The 21,643-nt window shown below is 37.2% G+C and overlaps 1 protein-coding gene across 3 annotated transcripts in view; it reads right to left on the bottom strand.

The window, feature by feature from the left end:
- Window positions 1-21,643, bottom strand: part of LOC108715542 (ubiquitin carboxyl-terminal hydrolase 24) — a 122,472-nt gene that overhangs the window by 64,481 nt on the left and 36,348 nt on the right. For all 3 annotated transcript variants that reach the window (XM_018260792.2, XM_041561412.1, XM_018260794.2), the window contains 11 exons: window positions 19,526-19,561; window positions 19,375-19,440; window positions 17,894-17,959; window positions 16,287-16,361; window positions 14,672-14,830; window positions 13,715-13,829; window positions 7,968-8,071; window positions 7,404-7,511; window positions 5,858-5,953; window positions 4,540-4,701; window positions 3,215-3,322 (listed from right to left, as the gene is read on the bottom strand). In XM_018260792.2, the coding sequence (XP_018116281.1) occupies window positions 3,215-3,322; window positions 4,540-4,701; window positions 5,858-5,953; window positions 7,404-7,511; window positions 7,968-8,071; window positions 13,715-13,829; window positions 14,672-14,830; window positions 16,287-16,361; window positions 17,894-17,959; window positions 19,375-19,440; window positions 19,526-19,561 (1,095 nt within the window). The remainder of the gene's footprint in view (window positions 1-3,214; window positions 3,323-4,539; window positions 4,702-5,857; window positions 5,954-7,403; window positions 7,512-7,967; window positions 8,072-13,714; window positions 13,830-14,671; window positions 14,831-16,286; window positions 16,362-17,893; window positions 17,960-19,374; window positions 19,441-19,525; window positions 19,562-21,643) is intronic.

Here is a 21,643-nt window from a genome sequence, read left to right as displayed (position 1 = left end):
TCCAAATCTGTCCATTGGAACTACCCACTCTGAACAAATATGTTTTCATATCATTCATTGTCCTGGTTCCCCTGTGATTTTAGGGCTTCCATGGTTATGAGTACATAATCCTCTTATTGATTGGGTTACCAGTAAAATACTTCAATGGGGGGTGGGCTGCAGGAAATCGTGTCTAGCTTTTCTTCATACTTTAGCGGCGACTTTGCTAGAAGGTCTGCCCTCCTGATATTCAACCGTCTCCAATGTATTCTCTAAAAGGCAACTGAGACCCTTCATCAACACAGGCCTTATGATTGCGCTATTGATTTTTATCCTGGGTCTTCGCCCCTAAAGGATAGAACGTACTGTTTCTCTCACTTCCTGAGGCTCAAGCCATTGAACAATACATTAAAAAAACTTAAGAGGGTTTATAAGTCCTTCTTCCTCTTCCGCAGGTGCAGGTTTGTTCTTCGTAAATAAGAAGGATTGTTGTCTTAGACCATGTATTGATTCTAAATAAGATCGCCATCAAAAATCGTAAGCCCTTTCCTTTGATTTCAGAACTTTTCATATTTCCATGGATTTTATTGTCTATGTTCCCCTTCTGAAGGGAATACTGTTTTTTTTTGGGTGGTGTTAGATAGGTTTAGTAAGATGTGCCACTTTATTCTGCTTACCCAACTTTCCTGAGGTAAATCTCTTGCTGAACATTTCTTAAACTTCAAGGAGCTCCATTAAATATTGGGGAGTTCTAATTGTCTGCAGATGTTAATGAGCCATCTGTTCTCTTATAGTCACTGAATTTTCCATTTCCTCCATTTACCACCCTCAAACTAATTGCCAGACGGTGAGGACAAATCAGTCACTGGAACAATAGTTTAGGTGTTATATTTCCAGTAATCATTTCCAGTTTGCAAAATTCCTTCTGTGGGTGGAGTTTGCTTTTAAAAATGCTACTCATGCATCCACCTGAGAGAACCCTTGCTTTATAGTTTTTGGTTGTCAACAGAGGGTCTTTTCATATTCTAATCAATTTTCTTCTGTTCCTGCTGCCTACTATTTGGTAGAGCAATTTCAAACATTTGGCGCAGGAGAAAGTCATCTGAATATCAGAGCTGCAATAGAGTCTGGCAGTTATCTAAGAATATTTCTTGGAAAGTTCTCTTTGCTAATTTATGACCCAAATGTATTGGTCCCTTTGCTGTTTCTGAAATTGTTAATCCTACTACTGTCTGACTAAAACTTCCTCCTGAACTTAAGATCTCTAAGGGTAAAGAAACAGGGCTACTAGTAGTGGCTACAAAATGCCCAAATTACCCTGCAATAAACAATACTAAGAATTGGGTCTCTGCCTTGGACATTCAAGCTGACCGTCAATTTCATCTCAGGTTTATTGACAAAGCTAGGGGATCCAGATGCCCCTTCTAGAAGTGGGTGGTGGTCTAGTGGGGCAGTGGAGATGCCTACCACTCTGCCTGCGGAGGTCTGACAGATGCAGTCTCTTATTAAGTCCTTGGGTGAGTACATTAGTTGTTCGTGTGAACCTGACCTCTGCCTGTCCCTTAACCTTTGCTGTTTTGCTGCCTGAATTGACTTATACCTGATTCCGGATCATGATTTTCTACCTCGCTGTTTGTACGATTTGACTTCGGCCTATCCTCTTGACTACACTCTATTCTATCCCAGTTATTTCTGAGACACGCTCCGGTTCCCTTGTTTGCCCAGAACTCTTATCTTGGTGGTATCCAACATGTGGAGGGCTCCTCTCAAAGTGAAAGGTGGCTGTTATAGACAGAAGAGTGAGCACAGACCAGAATCTTGGCATTTGTCCTGGGTTTTGTCCATGCGTGACAACAACCTAACGGCACCGGTGGAAGCGATCTTCTATACAGATTTACAAAATGAATTTTTTTTTATTCTCAACCAGTATTAAACGTAAAAAATAAAGAGGGAAATGGGGAAAAAACTCCATTTTACTGTGGGTGAAAAGGCAGCACATCTGCTCCCCGACACATTACAGCTCTTTTCCCTCCCTCCATGTCCTCCCTAATACGGATTCTATACTTTTTTCCCCCGTGAAACATTAAATATACTTTCAACCTCATCGCTAAGATTAACTTTAGATTTCCTTCATATACTTCACTAGAACACAGTTAAAAGGTTCTCATATAATCATAGCAACTTTTACAAAACAAATGCAGTTGCCACATCCACCTTGTTCTAGCTCTATAATCTTTTCCATCATATACTGTAACAAAATATCATAAAATGGCAATTTTACTTGCGCACTCCTTGCAGACAAAGTTTGAGTGTACCACCCACATACGCAGCAATTTGCAGATCAACAATTGTGGTGTGCCGGGCAATTCGCAATTTCCAACAATTCATAACAAAAATTCAAAAGCTAAAAGAAAAACCCATGCGGGCATCTGTAGTATTTCTAGATACTTATTGAGAAAGCACAATTTAGTACAATAAAATACAACTTAACATTCTTCATTAAATGCAGCTATTCAGTCCCATAAACCAGACACCAAACCGAAATCCCATAAGGTAAAACCCTGCTCCGAGACACAAATCATCACTGGACCAATTAATGTAGCATGCTGTTTTGAGCAACTGAGCTAATCTAGGGCAATTTAAAGTCAGGTGGGCTCAGCCTCACCTCTATTCATGCCTCACTATGGAAAACGTAACTTACCAGGACATTAGTACAACACTACTCTCTCTGGTGTCCTTCTAGCCCTCAAGTATATTGCTAGCTATTTATTGTAAAGTTGCTCATACTTGAAACAAATCCGCCACCGCTAAGTACCATTCAGTCACTACTCGGGCACACAAAAATCTTTGTCAAAGGCGGAGATCAACTTTATATTTCCTTATTCATATACTTCATTAGAACACAGATAAAAATTAAAGGCTCTTATATAATCATCATGGCAAAAAATGCAGTTGCCACATACAATGGCAATTGTACTTGTACACATCCACTGAATCTGTACAAACTGAGCAATATAAATCCATCAACAATCACTTAAGTGAAATAATTTGAGGGATAGTGCTACTTACTGTTTCCAGATATTATCTTTGGTAACCGGCAGTAGATATTTTTTTCTCCTTCACAATGGCAGTGTGAATAATGAACCAATACAAAAACCACAATTTCCTTGCTATTTTTTTAGTTTTTTTTTTCTTTAAGAAAAAATGCTTTAAATATAATATAACTAAACCTTACCTTGTCTTGCTTTTGATAAGTTTGCTTATTAAAAGAACGAGTGATGTCATGTAGCTGCCGTAAGGCTGGAACTACCCACACAACTTGGGCATTATTATGTTGTGATGACTAAAAATATGGAAAAAAACAAAAAACAAAAAAAACATAATTTTTTAGTACAACTGCTAACTTCTGTATTAAGGCACTAAAAGAACAGACATTATTGAATTAGATGAGAACCTCTATGTATAAAACCAACAATAGTAACACAACCCTGTTATATTTTGATTCACCATTTCAAATGTAAGGCAAAGGGCAAAAAAAACATTCTATGTATAATTTACAACACTATGTTTTCATTTCCTTCTCCCTGGTTCAGTTTTTTTTGAGTGTTGCTGGAGACTTACCCACTGACAAATCCTTTTCTCTAAGGACCATAAAAGCAGCACTAACATAAAAGAGTGAACACACATTTCCCTTTAAGAGGCAGGGTGGTCGTCAAGAAAATGATTTGAGGTTCCTCCGCTTTCCTGAATTAAGCAATCTATATGTAAATAAAAGCATACAGTCCACCATGTTTCACTCTCAGCAGTGCTTCCACAGGCGTTCAGGAGCATTAAAGGGGACCCATCGCCCAAAAAATGTATTCAAAATCCTATTTTATCACTTTAGTTAAGCAAAATTAATTTTAATTACACTATATAAATTATTTGAATCTTGTTTCCTTCAGTCGGGGAATTCAAAATTATAGCAAGCAGGCCGGAGCCATTTTGTGGACACTGTTATTAAGGCAAGCATTTCATCATATCAGAATCTTGTTTGCACCTGAATTGAGGCCTTGATGTCCATCCCCAAGCCCTGGCTACACAATTAAATGTTGAAGAGAACAGGGGAACGTGTGAAGAGCAGTGGCATCTAAGAAGTGCTGAATTGAAAATGAACGTAATTGTCTGCCCTACCTCTATGCCTAAGAGCCCCTGAAATTAAGTGATTGTGCTAAAAAAAAGGCTTTAGTTCCTCACATTTTTATGCAATCTTTTTGTTCAACCCACTGCATTAAAGCTGAAAGTCTGCAGTTCAACTGCATCTGAGAACTAAATGTTCTTCCTCGACAGGGTTGGATACTAAAATAAAACAGAGTTCATCCACCACAACTAATACAATTTGTGCACAAAATACTTTTACACCAGAGGCTACTTGGCATAAAAAGAATTAACAGACCTATGATGTTAGATTTTATATAAAAAGTTTTTTTTCTTATAGGTCACTCGATGAGACCACAATGTCATATTGGTGAGATTATATTGAAGAGTTATAAAAAACAAATTCAGACTGGATATACTAACCTTTTTGATGTCTTCGATGCATTTTATAATGTAACTTCTCTTTATGGTCTCTTTCACTGCATAAGCATCACAAAGAATTGTTAGGTGCTCATCTAAGGCTTGTTGAATTAAACTGGATGGCAATGTTGGCAGATGAGATAATTCCCAGAGCACTTCCAAAACCTGAAAATAACCCAAAGAAACCAAACTCACTTTTAATTATTAAAACATGGATGAAATGAGAGTGTTCACTTAGCCCATTGTTAATTTGTATCTATAGGATGATGGAATTATAAGCATATTTTTGCACAAGTAAAACAGATTCTGTCCAAAAAAACAATTTTGGTAGACTTCTTACCAAGACAGTTTGCAATTGGTGCTTTTTGTTTAAAATGCTATGATATTACTAAAGCCAATGACCAAGAGCAACTAACAACAGTCTAGTCCAATGCTGACAGCAAGTTTCTGGGATGGAACACAATTATTAACCATATTAAGCAGTCATGCTGTATTAAACAGTGGTGATATATATGGAAGTTTAGGAACCCTTTGGCCAGGTCTGAGGCTTTTTTTTATGGCTCTAGATTATATTATGTTTCTACACCAACCCTTTTTCTCTACCTCTCTGCCCCACCTTGTTTCCCTTACATTCTGCTTCCCTCCAAGCACATGCATTTTTAGTGGCCCTGTATTACTTTTTTTTTTTTGGTTCCACTTTCTTGCTCTTGGTTCTATTCCTATTCTTGGTTCTATTCCTATTCTTTCTGCTACTCTTTCTCTCCCCCAGCATATATTGATTGCATATTCTACCACTTAATCTACTCAGAAATCATAGTTGCAGTATGGCCAGGTGACTCTGCTACTTTTCCGACGTAATAAAAGCAAGCCCATACCAGCAGACCTTAATGTAAATCTCCCACCACTTGTCCAATTGCAGCATTGGTAGCTTGTTGCTTGAGACTATGTACATCGGGCAGCAGAGACATACCCTATGGCAGAGGAAAGTCATGAGACTCCTGCAGTAACTTGGTATGGGTAAGATGGTCATAAATCCTTATATAGGACCAGCTGCAGGCCACCACAAGTGCACCTGAATATTGAATGCAGCCTGTGGGCTGTATAATGGACAAACTTTCTACATGTAGTTGTTTTTACTAAGTCATAATCAGTATAAAACAAGCTTATCATTTTGCTTTTGAGTTGTCATCCAGTCTACCAACTGTAGGTCACGAAAACCTAAAGGAAACATGGGTTGTTTTTGTTGCCCTTAAGTACATTGCTTCTTTACCACTTTGCACCCCAGAACTATGCTGTGGGAATTGTAGCTTTTCTCACTAACCTTTGCAGTGGTAGTCTCATTGCGGGCTTCACGACCGATACGACCAATAAGAGTTAACAGTTTTTGTCGAACTCTGTCACTGTCTGTTTCCCAGCACTGCAGAAAAAAATATGAGAAGAGGTATAACCAGCAGGAAACTTCTATACATTTGTTAACCCATGTCAGTATCACTATTACAGAACAGATGTGTGATTATTAAAAAAAAAAAAAAACACACAACCCAGCAGTACTAACAGGTCTAACATTACAACATATCATAACATATCATAGTACAGATAGCTGGCTCTACTAATAGTTCTGTACATGGAGCACCATCATCATTCTGTAGGCTGAAGTTAAAAGAGAAATCAACCATTTAAGAAAAAAACCCATACTCACCACCCCATGGAGACCACCCTCCCTCCTCCCCCCCAGCCTAACTGCCCCCTCCCCCCCCGGGGAAATGCCCCATGCTTTATACTTAGCCCTCGCCACAGATTCTGGCATCGAAATTCTATGCAGCCATCTTCTGGGTCTTCGGCAAGCTGAGTGGGAGATTGGCGACAACTGCGCATGTGCCGAAACTCACGAAAATTGCTGAAGCGCCGTAAGAAGAGACGAAGACCCGGAAGATGGCTGCATGGAACTCCGATGCCAGAAACTGCACAGAGGGCAAGTATAAAGTATGGGGCATATCCCCGGCGGGCAGTTAGGCTGGAGTAGGAGTGGGGGGAGGGTCTGGGTTTTTTTTCTTAAAGGGTTGAATTCTCCTTTAATATGTAAACAGTAGTCCAGTTCATAAAAAGGGTCATGCTGCTACCAGCCAAGAATCCAAATAGAACTGACATTTACTTGTCTACTTCATCAAAGCAAATATTGAGTTAAGGTTAACTAGACCTGAAAAACTTTGCATCTTATAATAGATTTTGTTATTTCCACATGCAGTTTCCTTCTCTTTTGATTAAAAAGTGAACTTGAATGACTGGGCATTTCTGCACAGGAAGGTTCTCTTGGGTTTACAGTCTCATCTAAAAAAATGTAAATGCTGTGCCCTTTTGTCAGGTACTAAAACATTGTAGATAATTCAATAATTCAATAAATGCAAAGGAGCTAGACTGCACTGAATTGCTCTGGATTGACACTTTTTTTTTTAAACTTGGATTTGAGGAGTACAGCCCCCCCCCCCCGTTCAACTGAGAACAAAGTTGTTTTATAATTGTTTTGGAGGCAAGGGTGTCCTAAGGCATCTATTACTTTTATATGTTCTTTAATGAAAAGCCATCCACATTTGATTTTTTGTCAGGCATCAACAACATTCAGCTCTCCAGCTGCCGGTGAAATCATATACTGGTTGATCTTGCAAAATTGCATGTGCACTTGGAGAGTAAAAGCTACAGTCTGAACTATAAATAGCAACGTAGTCCTTAATAGTTCTTATCAGTGCCATGTTTTCTTTTTGTAATTACATAAAAATAACAGCAATTTATATCTTCTATAGAATACAGGGATAAAGAACATTTAAAAAAGCTTACATCAGCTTGTAAAAAGACTTTTCTGAATGACCTACCTTTTGAATGAGCACAAAAAGATGATTGAGTTGATCAGAGTTAAACTTTACAGCAGCAGCAGCAATAATGGTATAAATATTTTCAATCACGGTAGAAGACTGACCAGACTAGTAAAAAAGAAATATAAAAACAGACAATCATTTTACATAAAACAACATTTATTTTCCCGCTGGGTTAAAAAAAAAAAAAAACTGTGGGAAAAATGTAATAAATTCTAAAAAAAACATATAAATTATAGGGAATGATTAAACATATGTAATATATGCCACAAGAAAAAAGGTCTCAGCACTTAATTTACACATTTTTCTCAAACATTAATGAAACAAATCCCTAATGCCATTATCTTTACCAAGAGAAATGTCTGTCACATACAGCAAATATCAAATGAATAGAAAGCTGTTAATAAAAGGTACCCTAAACTAAAACAGTTGAATTCTGTGAAGGTCTGGTCAGGGTATGCAAGCTAACAATGAAGCAGGAAAGTGACACTTCCTAAACTTTTCTTTTAACAAAATATTGAAAAAAAGAATAATATTTTAGTTAAAAAAAGTACATGCACACACCTGTATCTTCCATATTTTAGAAAGTTCATCCAAAGATAATTTACTGCCAAGTAGTTCAATAATTCCCTTTATTCGGTCACAGTACTGTGCTTGGTCTATGTTTCCTGAGAAAGAAATGAAAACAACAATTCGTTTTTAGATTTTAGTATTGGTAAATAAAAGTATTTTTTTTTTTTTTTTTTTTTTAAATTTTATTTGAGCAAAAGTCAGGTACAGTTTCTACATCTCTGAAAATGTACATTAGTTTTTCCATTTCGACAGCTGGTATAAATCAGGTGTATACATTACCACTGTTATACGACACTTACATATACATGGAATATTGTACATATACATTGCTGTTAGTTTCTATCGTGTACATTCTGAGTTTCCAACATGTCAAGTATAAATGGAGATGTAGGCATTAATGCATGACATTAAGCCATATGAATGGTCTTTTCATTTTTAGTGAACTTATCAACATATTTAATACATAAACCTTTTCTATAACCAGTGAGAAAGTGATAATCATTACCATTTCTCTTTGTCTATTGCTAAGTCTCATTATGTTTTCAGTGCCGCAGTGCCGGAGGTGCCATCTAGCCATTTTGTGCATGTTCAGTCACAAGCTAATAGGAGGATCTCCGCTTATAGTTCTTATGGTGTACCATTCTGTGGGTTGGAAGCATTCTTGTAATTTAACCTTTACTGCCTGTGGAATGATGTCAATAAACGTCTCCCAGGTTTCGAAAAATCGTTGAACTATTGTGTTTTTATTTAAAGATGTTTCTACCCAATCCATATAGAAAACTAACTAATTTCTCCAGAAATATCTTGACAGTGGGTGGTGTACTTAATATCCAGACCTGAAGTATTGTTTTCTTTGCCACTGCAGATATAATTAGTAATAATCTCCGTGCACCTCGTGTAATTTTGGTATGGGTGTCGGGGGTTATTCCCATGCAGCTGAAAGTGGGATATAGTTAACCAGGTGTCTTGTTGCATAGTCTCTTATCTGATTCCAAAACCTTCGAATGAATGGACATGCCCATAAACAATGAATGAGGTTAGCTTTGGTTTGTCCACATTTCGGCCAATCACTATTCTCTCGTCTATGCATTTTGAAAAGTACTTCTGGGGTCAGGTAGGTTCTATGCAATAAGTTAAGAAACATTTCTCTATATATGCTCGAAGGTAAGGTATGCCATAGCCTTTTATATATCTTGAATACGTCTTCCATTTCACAATTCTGGTATGTCTATTGTCCACTGTTTGGGTCCTGTGGGTAAACTGTCATAGTCAATAATGTCCTGTAGGAATTTATAATTTTGCGTTATAGCTCTTTTGGTGGAGTTGGGTCGTAAAAGGTATCTAAATAAAAGTATTTAAAGTAAAAAAACAAAACAAATGTACCTAGTATGTATAGTTACATAGCTACAGAGTTAAATCGGGTTGAAAAAAGACAAAGTCCATCAAGTTCAACCCCTCCAAATGAAAACCCAGCATCCATACACACACCCCTCCATACTTTCACACAAATTATATATACCCATATCTATACTAATTATAGAGTTTTGTATCACAATAGCCTTTGATATTATGTCTATCCAAGAAATCATCCAAGCCACTCTTACAAGCATTAACGGAATCAGCCATCACAACATCACCCGGCAGTGCATTCCACAACCTCACTGTCCTCATTGTGAAGAACCACCTACGTTGCTTCAAATAAAAAAGTTATTTTCCTCTAGTCTGAAGGGGTGGCCTCTGGTGCGGTGATCCTCTTTATGGGTAAAAAGGTCCCCTGCTACTTTTCGGGTTTTGGCCTTTTTCAGCAGGATTCGGCAGCTTCCTTTTGCCCAGCCGAACCGAATCAGAGTTCTAATTTGAATATGCAAATTGTGACTTTTTGTCAGAAAACCAGGAAGTCAACAATGTTTTCCCCTTCCCACCACTAATTTGCATATGCAAATTAGGGTTTGGATTCGGTCCAGTATTCGGCCTTATCTTTCACAAAGGATTCGAGGGTTAGGCCGAATCCAAAATAGTGGATTCGGTGCATCCCTACTTGCACGTTTCAGCACTCACTCCAGCTCATTAATATCCTTCTTACAATAACACCAAAAAATTTGTTTTCTAAATTAATAAAGCTATAACGTACTGTTGCGCTGCACTCGTACAACTGGTGCTACAATAGTTATATATAACACGCCGCTGTGTAGCCATGGGGGCAGCCATTAACAGTTGAAAAATAAGAAAAGGCAACCTTGACATAATTTAAATCTTCCACTCCAGCAACAGTTTGGTTGCACGTCTCTGCTTTCTCTCCAGCTCATTTATATCCCTTTTAAGGACTGGAGCCCAAAACTGCACTGCATAGTCCAGATGAGGCCTTACCAGGGACCTATAAAGAGGCATAATTATGTTTTTATCCCTTGAGTTAATGCCCTTTTTTATGCAAGACAGAACTTTATTTGCTTTAGTAGCCACAGAATGACACTGCCCAGAATTAGACAACTTGTCATCTACAAAGACCCCTAGATCCTTCTCATTTAAGGAAACTCCCAACACACTGCCATTTAGTGTATAACTTGCATTCATAGAATTTTAGTGCATAACCTTGCATTTATCAACATTTAACCTCATTTTCCAGTTTGCTGCCCAGCTTTCCAACTTAGACAAATCACTCTGCACAATTTTGTATCATCAGCAAAAATAGAAACATTACTTTCAATACCCTCCTCAAGGTCATTAATAAACAAGTTGAAAGCAAAGGATTAAGTGAAGAGCCCTGTGGTACTCCACTAACAACACTGGTCCAATTAGAAAATGTGCCATTTACCACCACTCTTTGTAGTCTATCTTTTAGCCAGTTCTCTATCCAGGTACAAATACTATGTTCCAGACCAACATTTTTTTAATTTAACCAGTAACCTTCTGTGTGGCACTGTATCAAATGATTGTAAAAGGAAAAACTTACACTCGCACACCCTGGCCGTCCAGAAACAAACTAATCCCAGGTGCTCGATGATAGAAGAATTGGGCAACCTCAGAAACAACGTGGACACAGAACACACCGGCACAACATGGGTACTACTAGCAGGTATAACCTTGCTCGTTTATTGCGGATGCAACGTTTCGGGGCGTGACCCCTTTTACTAGCAGGTATAACCTTGCTTGTTTATTGCGGATGCAACGTTTCGGGGCGTAACCCTTTTCTCTTGAGAAAGGGGTCACTCCCCGATAACGTTGCATCCGCAATAAACGAGCAAGGTTATACCTGCTAGTAGTACCCATGTTGTGCAGGTGTGTTCTGTGTCCACTGTATCAAATGATCTAACAAAGTCTAAGTAAATCACATGCACTGCCATATCAGAATCGAGGTCCCTGCTCACCATCTCATAAAAAGAAGTTAGTCTGGAAATCTATTATGCATAAAACCATGCTGGCACAAACTAATAGCATTATGATTTACTATGAAGTCCAGTATCTTATCCTTTATTAACGCTTCAAAAATCTTTCCTACCACTGACGTCAGACTAACTGGCCTATGGTTTTGAGGCTGAGAAACTTAGCAATTCGCCAGTTTCTCTGCACCATGCCAGACCTCAATGAATCCTGAAAAATTAAGTAAAGAGATTTGGCAATCACAGAGCTAAACTCGCTAAGTACCCTTGGATGAATACCATCCGACCCGAACCTTTGTTTATCTTAACATGTTCTAGTCTCTTTTGAATTTCCTCATATGTGAACCATGCATCATTAGTAGTATTACTAGAATTAGGACTATTAAGAAAGAAACCTTCATTAACTGGTTCCTCATTTGTGTAGACAGACGAAAAATAACAGTTCAGAATCTCAGATTTTTTTTGTTCTCATCTACCAGCTGATCTCACTCTGATATTAATGGCCCCATCCTTCCTGCTTCATTTTTCTACTATTTACATATTTAACAAATAATTTTGGATTCTTTTTATTGCTTGCTGTAATATCCTTTTCCTTATCGATTTTAGCTTGCCTATCGATTTTTGCCTTGCCTGTATAGTTTTAAAAATAAAAGAAGGATTTTTCTTGTAACTGTAAAATCCTTTTTCTCTTCTCATTGAAAGGCATAATGCTGCAATAAGGGATGCAAACAAAGGTTGTTATTGAGTCTCTGTCTGAAAAGGGGAGCTGTGTTGTAGAATCAAGAGATATATACATGCTGCATTCTGTAATAGATATCAGAAAATTGAAGTTTTCTGGCTGTGATCATAGTGGAAATATCTCCATCATCAATATCCTTATGTTTGGGGGCTAGAGCCTCAACTTCCAGGCAGTCACATTGAATTTCTGAGAGTCTGGGTGGTACACTGGACCATGGCTTAACAAGTTAGCCAATCTGGCAGAGAGACAGAAACAGTCTCTAAGAGGTCGATGAGACTGGAAATCCATCCCTATTGCATCTGGGTTATTGGACCAAGACATGAAGTCTGGGAGCTTGAAGTTGAAACTTAAGACGTTAAGGCTAGCCTCTGGGAAACAAGGTCCCAGACCTCTGGTAGGATGGCCCATTTCCCCATATCCACTGAGTTACCCCAGACAAATCTAAACATAAAATAAAACAAGAGTCCAAGCAAATACAAAACCTCCGTAAGAGAGACGTGTTCACCTGCAATAATGGCAATAAAAGAAGAAGACCTTGTTCTTTAGTGTCTTTAAAGGTGGCCATAGATGCAAAGATCCGCTCGTTTGGCGATGTTGCCAAACGAGCGGATCTTTCCCCGATATGCCATTAACAGGCATGGCTATATCGGGGGTAATCTGATTGTTCGGCCGTATGGCCGAACGATCAGATTACGATGTGCCATGAGCTCCGGCGGGATCGGTCGGGTCAAAATCAAACCTGACCGATCGACCAAACGACCGATCTCCGCCGGGCGAAAGATGTCGGCACACGCCACACACGATCCGAAAATCGTACGAATCATCGATTCGTACGATCGGATCTGTGTGTCTATGGCCACCTTTACTCTTAAAAGTTGATTTAACGCTTCAGTGCCAGACATTCTATGATACCAGAAAGCTAAATGAGCTTCTAGTGAATATAATGACCGAGCAACCACAGATATTCACAATGAAAGAGGACTATTTAGGGTGGTGACACGTGCTAAGATTCTGAGATTAGTCGCCCAGCTTCAAATCTCCTCTTCTCCGGGGGACTAATATCCCCCAAAAAAAACCTTCCCGTCGGCTAGAATGTAAATCGTCGGCGGGATGTCACTCAGAAGTCGTCCGGAGTTTCCTCGATTATCCATGGTCACAAAAAATGGAGCTCTTGCAGAATTGTACATATAATTAGGAAACCATTGGGCCTTACTACTGAAAATTGAATCAGCTGCAATTACACCCATAATTTATCCTCTTTGCTATATTCGTATTATTTAAAGTGAAAAAGCAGTGTGTGGAGGACACCACCAACCATGTTAACACTAATATCCTATTGACAATGCCCGTCATTAATGCATCAGGACATACCACTGAGCTGCCAGCTGTAATAGTGTAGCTGGTCCATTATTTACAAGTGTTTAAACAAGACAGATACAGCAATCCATGGTTATGTTGCCCATAAACATATGACTAAATAGATTTCCCAAGATGTGTGAAAACCACAGATCTAAGATTAATAATCGTATTCTTAAATAACAGAATGGGTAGCTAAAAACATTTTTGCAGTAACTACATCTTTTTTAGTACCAAAAATACAAGAAATAAATATATATACAAACCTTCTAATGCTATTGACAGGACCGAATTTTCTACAAGCCAGTCCAACAGTCGGTCAGTATCTATAGCATTCTTTACAGATTTCGAAAGCGTGCTGTCTTCAATCAGTTTAGTTACCTTAAAGAAAAAAAACACATGTAAATCAGATATTTAGCTTTAATCAGACAAATGATGAGTCAATGATGATATTGGGTAATAAGCAAGGCACTTTAAATTACTGTGCATTATATAGTTACACCAATAATAAAAGCATCAACCCATGGAACGCCAACTAAAAATGTTTTTACAAATCTTCTGTAGCTTCCAGCCGATTTTGACACAGGAATCACAGTGTCCAGTGTAATTTAATTACTATGAAGAATCTATGCAAAAAGTATGTTGCATTATGATGCTTCATAAATCTGCATCAGAATTACAGGGTCCCAATATATTTGGGTAACTCAGAAAAAAAGGTCACAGATTAGATAACATTTAAACAAATCTATCTCCATTTTATATCAAAAGTGGGTTTATCATCAACTCAAAGAAAAAATAATTGGTCCTTTGGAAATAAATATATTTATTGCTAAGCACTGCGCCAAACGCCCAGTTTTCCCAGGTATCCTTTGTGTCTTCACTAGGCTTGCACATACAACTATATAAAATGTCCTTCATAAGTACTTCATATACTGTGCATGCATCTAGTGAGACTCGAGGAATCCCAGGGAATTAGTCATAAGATGGTGTGCCACACTTAGATAGCAGGCAGATTTTTTTTATACTTCTGAAGAAGAGCACTGGCCTAGGGGAAAAAAAGTCAGATTTAAATTACTGGGCATAACAGTAATAATAATTTGATAAGAAAATTTAGGTGAATAAGCTTAATTGAAGAAATACTCACTAAATTTCACTTAAAAAAAATATTTAAAAAACTTAAAGTATAGTCTCCTCATGACACTTGCATTAAAACTTTAACTTACTTCTTTTAGCGAAATCATTTTTGCACTGAAATGTGGAGACTTCAACATGCGGAGCAAAATATCCAGTCGCAGGTCATCAACTACTGTGACTAGGTCAGGTTGGAAGCGCATGCATAGTAATTTGATGGCAGAGAGAAGTTCTGGAATACTAACCAACCTCTGAGACAACAGAAACAAATAATTATCATTACATAGTTGTTGAACAACTGTCAGTAATTTTTTTAGAATTTTTTTCCTGTACCACATGCAAATTTAGGAAACTGCAGGAGCTTAGGGAGCTACATGTGTGGCTAAAATCTTGGTGTAGGAAGAAAGGCTTTGGGTTCCTAGAGCACCGAGCTGATTTTTCTTTAGGATACAGCCAATAGAGTTGTGACGGAGTGCACCTCAATTGAAAGGGGTCAACTGTGTTAGGGGAAAGAATGGCTAAGAAGTTGGGGGAGTGTTTAAAGTATGCAATGGGGTGCCCTGCATTGGTAAAACTGATGTGTTTGCTTTAGAAACCCAACTATAGTTTATATAAACAAGCTGCTGTGTAGCCATGGGGACAGCCATTAAAGCACTGGACACAGTCGATAACAGATAAGTTCTAAAGAATCCAATTGTATACTACATAGCTTATCTGTTATCTGTTGGTATCCTTTGCCTTTTCTCCTTTTTCAACTGTTAATGGCTGCCCCCATGACTACACAGCAGCTTGATACATATAACTATTGTAGATTTTCTAAAGCAAACACACAAGTTGTACGAGTGCATCGCAACAGTACATTATAGCTTTATTATTTTAGAAAACTATTTTTTTTGGTGTTACTGTTCCTTTACGAAAGATATTAATGAGCTGGAGAGAGTGCAGAGACGTGCAACTAAACTGGTTAGGGGGATGGAAGACTTAAATTATGATAGTAGACTGTCAAGGTTGGGGTTGTTTTCTCTGGAAAAAAGATGAGGGGACATGATGACAACTTTACAAGTACATGACAAACAGCGGGGGACCTTTTTCCCTATAAAGAGGATCACAGCACCAGAGTGATTCTGTTAATTTTTTTTTTAGAGGGGCTTGGACATTTTCTTGGACAAGCATAATTTCCAAGGCAATTCTGATACTGAAATCTATTTTAGTATATATATATATATATATATATATATATATATATATATATATATATATATATATATATATATATATATATATATATATATATATATATATATATATATATATATATATATATATATATATATCCCAAATTGGTGCACAACAAACATCCAAAAAAGTGCCTTTGTGCTGGTTTAGAACACATAAATAACAACAGCCAAATAACCTGCAAGTGCGATTATTGGTTAATTATTATGTATGTATTTTGAACCAGCACCCAGGCATATCCTGCTGATGTGTGTGTGTATATATATCTTATGCGAGTACAACAACTTGTATGTAGTTATAAAAAGTAACGCAGGTCACCCAAAGACAGCTAAACTCTATATATACAGCATATATTTGCTGTAACAAACATCACACAATAAACAAAATAAAATTTTATTTCATATTCATTCAGCTTCATTTTGCCATTATTGCTCAGTTACATGCAGACTGAAGATGTTTATAACAAAATACCTTGTCCTTAAGGTCCTTCTCTTCTACGCTCTGTACATATTTAATCATCTTGTGTATTACATGATCTAGCATATGCTGAAACAAAAACAATATGAAGAAGGCATTAAGTTCTCAAAAATATACAAAAGCTTATTGAGAAATGCTTAGTGTCTGTTTTAATAGATGCAATGTAAGTGTCCATAAGGTGTGACTACTCACGCAGGAAACACCTTGACAATTGCAGTGCTTTCACTAGTACAGTGTCTCTCCCCCCCCCCAGGTACGATTACAATTTAGCTGGGTGAGGGGCCTGTAATCGCTTTAAGAAGCTGGGTGGTTTGTTCCATAAACCATACAGTAAATTTGTCACATGGGCTTGCTTTTCAGCAGAAAAAAACCCACCCATATCTGCAGTCAATAGCAGTGTCCCTTAGCCATACTGATGTGAAACTCACGTGGAAAAATTTGCAACAGTTCTTCACATTTTGTCACCAAAAACTTTTTCCTGATAAAACACTGGCAAATCAACATAGGTGACATTGCCATATAGGCAATAGGTCTCTTAAAGGGATACTGTCATGGGAAAAAAAAATTTTTCCAAAATGAATCAGCTAATAGTGCTGCTCCAGCAGAATTCTGCACTGAAATCCATTTCTCAAAAGAGCAAACATATTTTTTTATATTCAATTTTGAAATCTGACATGGGGCTAGACATATTGTCAATTTCCAAGCTGCCCCAAGTCATCTGACTTGTGCTCTGATAAACTTCAATCGCTCTTTACTGCTGTACTGCAAGTTGGAGTGATATCACCCCCCTCCCTTTTCCCCAACCAGCAGCCAAACAAAAGAACAATGGGAAGGTAACCAGATAACAGCTAAGTGAACAGTTATGTCCTGCTGAAAAGTAAAAAAGTTGTTTTCTGGCCATTATGGTAGACATCCAGTCACTCCGGCCTTTATACATTGCATTGTAATGAACTATATTAGAAACATTTTTTTTTGCACAGCCTATCTATTTATCCAGTTTTTATTTTTATACTGAACAATTCCTTTGAACTTTTAAGTATAGTTTGGAAAAGGTGGCAGACAATTTTCAGATGATCTTCATGCTTTATTGCTTGGGTTTTTGTAAGTATTTAGATTCTTATACATATGTTCTCCAGTTACTAGGGATCCATTTTCCCCTAGCAAACAAACAGTGGTTTAACAGAGAAACCGGTATATCAATACAATTGGGCCTGAATAAAAAGAGAAGTTATAAAAAGTAACAATATAATTGTAGGCAACTAAGTCGGGTCAGTGAACCCCATTTGTAAGGCTGAAAGAAAAATGCAAATATTGATAAAATAGACCAACTAAAAAGTTGGTAAGAATGGTGCCTTCTCGAACACATTAAAAATGTACTTAAAATTGAACAATAGTGAGGATAAACACCATTACAAAATAGTTACATTATTGTATAAAAACACCTTTAAAAACAGAAAAGCAAACTACAGAAGTAGCACGTGGTTAGTATGAATTACCACATTTATTTATTAAGCTCCTAACTTAGATATATCATTAAAATAATGTTGACAACAGAAAGTCAGTGATAATATAAAATTATAATATATAATGCAGGCAAGTACCTGTACAGTAGAGGAATTGAGATATTCTGCACATACACCCAGCGGTTGAACCAAAGCTGATACAGCCTACGAACAGAAGCAAATTTAAGTTATAAAGAATTGCATTTTGTTCTCTCTCATAATATCATGCAAATTGATAAATACCAAGCTTAATTTAGTTGTAAAATGCTATACATCAGATACTAAACATTTTAGAATTTAAGCAAAACAGAGTCATGCTTCAAACTGCAAGTTTTAAATGTGAAGTATTTCCTGCACATTGGGGTACTGCAATTATCTTTTTCTAAAAAATATAAATATCTTATACAGCTCTTTCAGGTCACTGAAACAATGGACCTGCCATATCTAGAAGACCTTCCATTCAGAAGTTATTAAATTTCAACTAAAGATACACAAAATCCATAATCAGTAATGGGCTGAACCATGATTTGCATTTTCAAATTTGATAGAAACGAAAAAAATTACATCAATTATAAACGAATGCATTCAGTATTTGAAAGCTTTAAAGGAACAGTTCAGTGTGAAAATAAAAACTGTGTAAATTAGGCTAAGTTAAGATAAGGCTGTGCAAAATAAAAAATGTTTCTAATATAGTTAGTTAGCCATAAATGTAACGTATAAAGGCTGGAGTGACTGGATGTGTAACATAATAGCCAGAACACTACTTCCTGCTTTTCAGCTCTCTAATTCTGAGCTAGTCAGCCACTTGAAGGGGGTGGTGGGCACATGGTACATATCTGTTCAGTGAGTTTGCAATTGATCCTCATTATTCAGCTCAGATTCAAAAGCAACAGATATGACCCATGTGGCCCCCCTCAAGTCTCTCATTGGTTACTGCCTTGTAACCAGGGTAACCAGTCAGTGTAAACCAAGAGAGCTGAAAAGCAGTAAGTAGTGGTTTGGCTATTTTGTTAGACATCCAGTCACTCCAGCCTTTATACATTACATTTTTGCCTAACTAACTATATTAGAAATAATTTTTATTTTACCCAGTTTTTATTTTTACACTGAACAATTCCTTTAAAATCTTAAGACTTAAATAGCTTGGGACTCTTTTTAACTGAGCGATTGGGATTTAGCCAGATCTGAATTCTGCAAAAAGTGCTAGGATTCCGCCAAATCCTAGATCACCCTCCTGCAGAGAATCCTTTTAGAAGTTGTACTGCATCTTAATACTTCTAACTAATCCGCTAAAACTTTGACTGGATCTTTGTGGGGAAAAATGCATCTCTTGGTATAAACTGCTAAAACAATGCAATACAACCCCATTTAAAGGAAATGGAATATTACATTTCTGTATTTTTGGCTAAAATCATCCCATGCACCTAAACTGCATTTTACTAAATTAAGCATTTTAGCCAACTGGATCAATACGAAAATAGCTACAATCCATGTTTCAGTGCCATTTTGCTCATAACTCCAAGATGATTATTCAAAAAACCACTGCTTTGTTCAAAAAATTAAAAATTGTATTGTCTTACCCCAAGTTCAATATCTTCAGAATTTAGCTTGGACTGAATTGCTGAAAATCCACCTAATTCTCCAAACTGAAAAATATGATGTAAAGATCAGAGCCATGTAACAGTTTAGAAACACAGGCAATATGTTGGATGGCTGAAAATGAAAACATACCCTGTTTACTAAATCAACAAGCCAGCCATGAGGTTCCTGAAAAAGAGAAAAAAACGTTATCAAAGAGATGGTACACAATCTGTTAGCATACAGTTAACTGACAAAGTGAAAGCAGCAGAATATTTTCTGCAACAGTGATGCAATGCACAATAACACAAAAAATAAAAAATATTATATTTAAATGTAAACGGGAAGTAAACCCATAAGCAAGGTTTACCTATTAAAAGAAAATGTAACGTTAAGCAAATGTTAAACATTAATTAACATAACTTGAGCTCAGATATTTCAACTTTATAGTTTGCATTGTAATCACAATTAAAGGCAGTATGTGTCCCTTTCTGCACACTTGGTTCTAACCAGGTAGTAGCAGAAGTCAGTGCTCGTCCAATTAAGGTAAGTGGTTAGAACTGCCACTACAGATACCGCTTTCTAAAGCAATTACATTTACAAATAACCACTGATAATTTTTAATAATCACTTACTGGAAAATAATAATACTAATTGCAAATAATAATACTATGAGTTTGTGCCAGCATGGTTTATGCTCAATAGATCTTGCCAGTATGACTATGAAAATTTTCATTCATCCAGGTCATGGCAGACTAATTTAATTTCTTTTTATGAGCTTTTTATAACTCTGGGATAGCAGAGGATGTTATCTACTTTGACTTTGCTAAAGCATTTGATACAGTACCACACAGAAGGTTAATGGTTAAATTAAAGAATGTTTGCTTGGAACATAGTATTTGTTTCTGGATAGATAGACTCTTTGTAAAAGATAGATTACAAAGAGTGGTGGTAAATGGAACATTTTCTAATTGGACCAGTGTTATCAGTGAAGTTACGCAGGGCTCTGTACTTGGTCCTTTGCTTTCAACTTATTTATTAATGACCTGACGATACTTTTCTGACGATACTAAATTGTGCAGAACTATAAGTTCCATACAAGATGTTGCCACTTTGCAAAGTGATTTGACTAAATTGGAAAACTGGGCAGCAAAATGGAAAATGAGGTTCAATGTTGAATGCAATTTATACACTAAATGGCAGTGTATTGGGAGTTTCCTTAACTGAGAATAATCTAGTGTTTTTTGTTGATAAGTTGTCTAATGCCAGGCATTGTCATGCTGTGGCTACTAAAGAAAATAAAGTTCTGTCTTGTATAAAAAAGGGCATTAACTCAAGGGATGAAAACATAATTATGCCTCTTTATAAGTCCCTGGTAAAGCCTCATCTGGAGTATGCAGTGCAGTTTTGGTCTCCAGTCCTAAAGAGGTATATAAATGAGCTGGAGGGAGAGTGCAGAGACGTGCAACTAAATTGGTTAGAGGGATGGAAGACTTAAATTATGAGGGTAGACTGTCAAGGCTGGGGTTGTTTTCTCTGGAAAAAAAGACACTTGAAAGGGGACATGATTATACTTTACAAGTACATTAGAAGACATTATAGAGAAATAGCAGGGGAGCTTTTTATCGATAAAGAGAATCACCGCACCAGAGGCCACCCCTTTAGACTAGAAGAAAAGCACTTTCATTTCACAGTGAGGGCAGTGAGATTGTTGAATGTCTTGTTGGTTGATAAAATAAATTCAAATGTCAGTCTATCCAAAGATTCCTGGAGTCTCCCCTTTTGTTTGCCGCCTCCTGGAAGACTCATTCTCCACAGAGTACAATAGATAAAAACTTCTATTAGCACGGTGTCAGCGCTAGGGAAACAAGTAGTATAGCAAAATAGTAGTATATAGTGTAGTATATTTACACCTTCTTTGTGGCCTATCTAGCCCACTTGCAAACTCTCAGCTGAGCAGAATTCACATACAAGACACACTCATGTGGCTCACATGCATGATAGTTTCAAATCACCACGTGGGTTTTCGATTTTTAATCTGTGCCCATCAAAGTGACTTAATCTTGATAACACATCTTTGGCAACGCTGGTCGGGCACTGTTGCTGTGAGTGTGGGTGAACTTTTGATTGGGAAATTTGCGATGCCAGAAATCTTGCTACAAGTCTAAAACAGGGGACCATATATGTTGACCAAGATTTAGTCACTTTGATGGGCACAGATTAAAAGTAAACGTTTGTGAGTATCCATCTAAAACACACGTGGTGATTTGA

The sequence above is a fragment of the Xenopus laevis genome, chromosome 4S (assembly GCF_017654675.1).
Source record: "Xenopus laevis strain J_2021 chromosome 4S, Xenopus_laevis_v10.1, whole genome shotgun sequence".
NCBI classification, from domain to species: domain Eukaryota; kingdom Metazoa; phylum Chordata; class Amphibia; order Anura; family Pipidae; genus Xenopus; species Xenopus laevis.
The sequence above is the reverse complement of the archived record's forward strand: the minus strand, read 5'-3'. Positions and strand labels throughout refer to the sequence as shown.